Raw genomic sequence first — 4,703 nt, 5'->3', positions numbered from 1 at the left:
TCTCGTTTGATAAGTCGTTGTCCTTTAATTATTTTTTATGTTTTTATGGTCATGTTGTAATTATGCTTCCAGTGTTATCTAATTAGTATCAAATTATTATTATTATATTATTTTTTTGTGGTGTGACTTTAGCGGATAATTAACAGATAACAAACCTGGCCATGTATGAGTGTGACGGCCAGCTTCCAGTAAAGTTGACTTGTACCTAGACATCCCAACAATGCTTTGATGGCAGCACGGTAAGAATAGCTCTCTCCGCAGGTCCTGTGCTCTGCAGACAGGGGTAAGAGGCACTATCAGCGCGTTAGAGGTCAGTGTGTTTAGTGGGAAGCGCTGAGAAACAGCATTGTGATTTTAGAAGCAAGTTAAAGGAGAGAGCAACTCGGGGGGCATCACCTCGAAACATCATCAGAAGTCGGACTTGCCAGTTTAAAAGAGGCGTTGAACAATGAGGATGATGGGGGCAAAAGAGATATTCTTCATCACTATAAATCAAAACGTGTCCTTTATTGGTAAGTCGGTGTGGCAGAATATTCAAATTAACGAGTGAAATCATTAAAACGTTTTCATGAATTATTTGTGTATAAGCGGGTGCTTTATAATGATTTATCACTCTAACACGACAATTTACTGTTGCTATTATTTTTAAATTACTAACATTAATACATTATATGCTTATTTAGCTGTATTTAACTTTACTTAATAAAAAATACAGCTTCTTATTAGGCATTGAAAAGATTTGATAGCACATATTTACACATATTCACCATCTCCATTACAGGCAAAACCTGGTGGATACTGATGTTGGTTTTCCGTCTGCTTGTCCTCCTCCTGGCCGGCTTCACGCTCTTTAGTGACGAACAGGACAGATTTAACTGTAACACCATGCAGCCAGGCTGCTCCAACGTGTGCTTTGATCTATTTGCTCCCGTCTCTGTCCTCCGTCTCTGGCTCTTCCACCTTACTCTTCTCGGTCTTCCCCATTTGATGTTTGCCACCTACATCATGCACAAAGTTTTGTCATGTCCCTATTTTGGAGGTTTCTACTGGGGCAGGAGTCGAGGAGACTCGCCTTGCAGCGAGAATTCAGAATCCTCGAGAGAGCCGTCCTCGCATAAAGCCCTGCTACATGACCTCCCACTTGGAAGGTCATGCGTGGGAGCGCCACGCTTCTACGGCGCTTACTTCGTAGTTATAATTCTACGGATTCTTCTAGAAGCTATTTTTAGCGCAGCCCAGTTTTTTCTCTTTGGTTTGTCGATTCCTAAGAGTTTCCTCTGTTATGAGGCTCCCTGCACATCTGGAGTTGAATGCTACATATCCAGACCAACAGAAAAGAACTTGATGCTCAACTTCATGCTCTGCGTTGCGTTTTTATCAGTCCTGTTAAGTTTGGTTGATTTGGTGAACTCTGTGAAAGCAATGCTGAGGTGGAGGAGGAAGAGGGAGATGCTGACGGAGGAGATAAGTAATAGAGAGCAAAACAGCATGTTTACAGTGGCAACGGTGACAGAAGACACTGATATTCTTTTAACCAGACGATCCAGCCCAAGTGGAAGCTCAAAGGTGAATGGCCTCAGAGATGAAAAACCTGCTGATGGAGTTGTGCCAAATAGTGGACTTTTTCAAACGAAGGCGAGTGTTGGGACCATGGTTAGAACTAGTGCAGCTAATGACAAGAAGCCAGAAAATACAGATGGCAAAGAAGTGAAGCCTCGGTCACCCACAAGCACTTCAGTGTCATCTCACTTTGCCCCTCAGCACCACTTAAAACCTCCACTGTTATCTCAAACAGACAAGGGATCACCAACGAACCCCAGAGCAACAACACCAATCCGGCAGTGTCGTAACGACGGCTCTCAAGACAAGAGAGCATGGGTCTAATTGGCTGACCGTGGCCGTTCATTATTGGCCCTGCACGCACATTTACCTCATTAACAAAACCAAATATTTTGCTAGATGTGAATAAATAAGCTTCTTTACCAGGAAGTTCTGGGAATTATGGACTAATAAAATTTACAGTTGATAAAATACTGTAAATTCTGAAATAGGGACCTCATAGCGAGAGGCCTGCAGCTTCCTTCAGCTCTACAGAACATTTTTATTATCTTTTAGCATGTTGTTTTGATTTGATGACCACTCCACTCTCATAAAATGTGTTTATCCTTTTAATTTTGCAGAAAAACAAAGTTACCAGCTAGAAACCTAAAGTTGTGTTTCTACTAATGAATACAGATATTGTTGGAGATTAGCTAAAAGGAGAAGGAAAACGGTCCTAACCATGCTGTAGCGCTTCTCTATACATGTAAACACAAATGCTAACTAACATGTACATCGTGCCAACATTAAAAGAACATAATGTGTCAGAGTTTTGCTTTACATTTTCTTCAATTTCCTCCAAGTGGCTCAAAATCATTTAATGCTGCTTTAAAACACACAGTGCAGATTTTGTATTTCAGCATGTCAAATGTTACATGTTGAGCAGCTACATATTAGAAATAAATACATTTTGTTCATGATGAAAAAAAGCTAAATTCTAAGGATCAAAGCCATCTTGATACGACAAAATTCACTGTTAACTCTATGAAACAGTCATAGCAGGTCTGAGCATGTTTATTTTACACCCTGAGCTATTTGTGTTTCATTATGAGAAAAGGAGGCGTTCAAAATAAGTAAGGAAAAAAATCCCTGACTGCTTCATCAAGGCTGACCTTAATAAAGTAGCGGTAACAGTGCTCAGCTGTTGTCTGGATTACTGTGTCTGGCAGTGCGTCTAGCAGCCACAACCAACGCACACCAACCTGACTTCTGACCTCTCATATGACCAGCTGATGACCTCGCCATGACCTGACTTAAGCTAATCCTGCTCAGGTTACATCAGACTTCAGCCTAGTCACCTCCATCAAACAAGATCAGCTCAACATGCAAAGCAAACTTTTACATTTTAATGTGCAGGTCAGGGAGTGCTGCTGCTAAAAAGATGAAATAACGCCATCATGACACATTAGATCGATTCTTTGCTTTTACTGACAGTAAAGGCGCACAGTTTGTTTCTAATGAAGGAGAACATCAACAGAGTACAGGAGTAGTTGATGGGCACTTGATGAATATTTTCTGTGAATGTCAGGCTTTACATTGCTGTTGTTTCATCATTTGAGTAATCTACTCTCTCCTGTGAGTAACTGATTATTTGTTGTGGGTTTTTTTATTATTTGTTTTACAGTAAGAACTATTATTTCTTTGTGCACTTAGACAAATTCTGTGTGAAGTCATTTTTAAACACAGTTATGTGACATTTCCGCCATATAAATATCTAAACTTGTGCTGAAAAACAAAACTTTGATGACTTTCCATCCATCTTTATTTGCTCATCTAATTCAGATTGGCAGCCTATCCCAGCCCCATAGGACAAGAAGCAGGGTACACCCTGGACACGTTGCCAGTCTGCCACAGCGCCAACACAGAGGGGCACTCACATTCACACCTATGGGCAATTTAGATTCACCAGTTATCCTAAACTCCTAGAAGCTGGAGTACCCACATGCAAAGGCCTCATCCTTTCTGTGGATTTGAACCCAGGACCTTCTTGCTGTGAGGCAACAGTGCGAACCACTATTTTAAATTCAAAGAAACATTTACTGTCTATTGTCATGCAGTAGTTCTATGTAATTACTGAGCTCAGTCTGTTTAAATCAGTGACTGTGAACAAAACAATAGAGCACCTACAGTGTTGGATGACCCCTTAACACATGCCTCGTGCTCTTCTCATTGTCCTGCTGTGCTATTTGGGGCAGCTAAAACACAAAGCAGTATTAGGAGGCTGGCACGTCGTCAGCTGGATGCTCTGACAAAGGACTGCACTGTCACTGGTGTTGGTTCACAGGTCAGACCAGCTAACCTGGTGACCCACACCTGTGTTAACCCAGATTCATTGTAGACCAATGTCTGTTGTTGGCCATGATATCAGCATTGCACATTTTATTCACCCAGTAAGTAACTATCCATCCATCCACCCGTCCGTTCGTCCATCGGCATTAAAATTATTACTAAATTGTCACATATGTTTTGGACATGTCCTAATATCGCTACCTACTGGTCTAAAATATTTAAAACTTTGTCTTATATTTTAAAAAACAGCTCCCCCAAGACCCAGTAATGGCACTATTTGGTGTAGCTACAGTTAAATACTTAAATAATAAACAAATTCGTGCTCTGAGTTTTATAACATTGCTTGCAAGACGCCTTATACTTCTAAATTGGAAAAATAAAGCCCCCCCCAAACTCATTCTGCTTTGTTAAGAGACACAATGTATCATTTAAAGTTGGAGAAAATTAAATTTTCATTGAGAGATAATGTTAAACAGTTTTACCTAATTTGGCAACCCTTTATAGATTACTTTAATAAGTAAAACTGGGAGGTATGGCCTCCTCCCATATCTGCTCTAAGATTATATACATTGGGCAGGTGTATTGTTTTTTTGTATTGTATTGTATTTTTTTTTTTTTTTTTGGGGTGGAGGGGGTTGTTTGTTTTGGGTTCTTTTTTTCCTCTTTCCTCTCCCCCTCCTCTGTATATACTTATTTGGGTATATAAATGTGCATGTATAGACATAGATATGATTGTTTATATAATGGTAATTATATTTTATGTAAAAAGGACGGGGAGAGGAAGGAAGGGAAGGGGAAAAAGAGGGGAGAAAAAA

At 40.1% G+C, this 4,703-nt stretch overlaps 1 protein-coding gene across 1 annotated transcript; it reads left to right on the top strand.

The window, feature by feature from the left end:
- Positions 1-448: 448 nt before the first annotated feature.
- LOC102776458 (gap junction delta-4 protein-like) lies at positions 449-1,884 on the top strand. Its single transcript, XM_087832630.1, has 2 exons — positions 449-512; positions 782-1,884. The coding sequence occupies exons 1-2, from the start codon at positions 449-451 to the stop codon at positions 1,882-1,884; spliced, it is 1,167 nt and encodes a 388-aa protein (XP_087688756.1).
- Positions 1,885-4,703: the final 2,819 nt, after the last annotated feature.

The sequence above is a fragment of the Neolamprologus brichardi genome, chromosome 18 (genome assembly GCF_056152115.1).
Source record: "Neolamprologus brichardi isolate AB-2024 chromosome 18, ASM5615211v1, whole genome shotgun sequence".
NCBI classification, from domain to species: domain Eukaryota; kingdom Metazoa; phylum Chordata; class Actinopteri; order Cichliformes; family Cichlidae; genus Neolamprologus; species Neolamprologus brichardi.
Note: the sequence above shows the minus strand (reverse complement) of the source record. Positions and strands in the feature narration are given on the sequence as shown.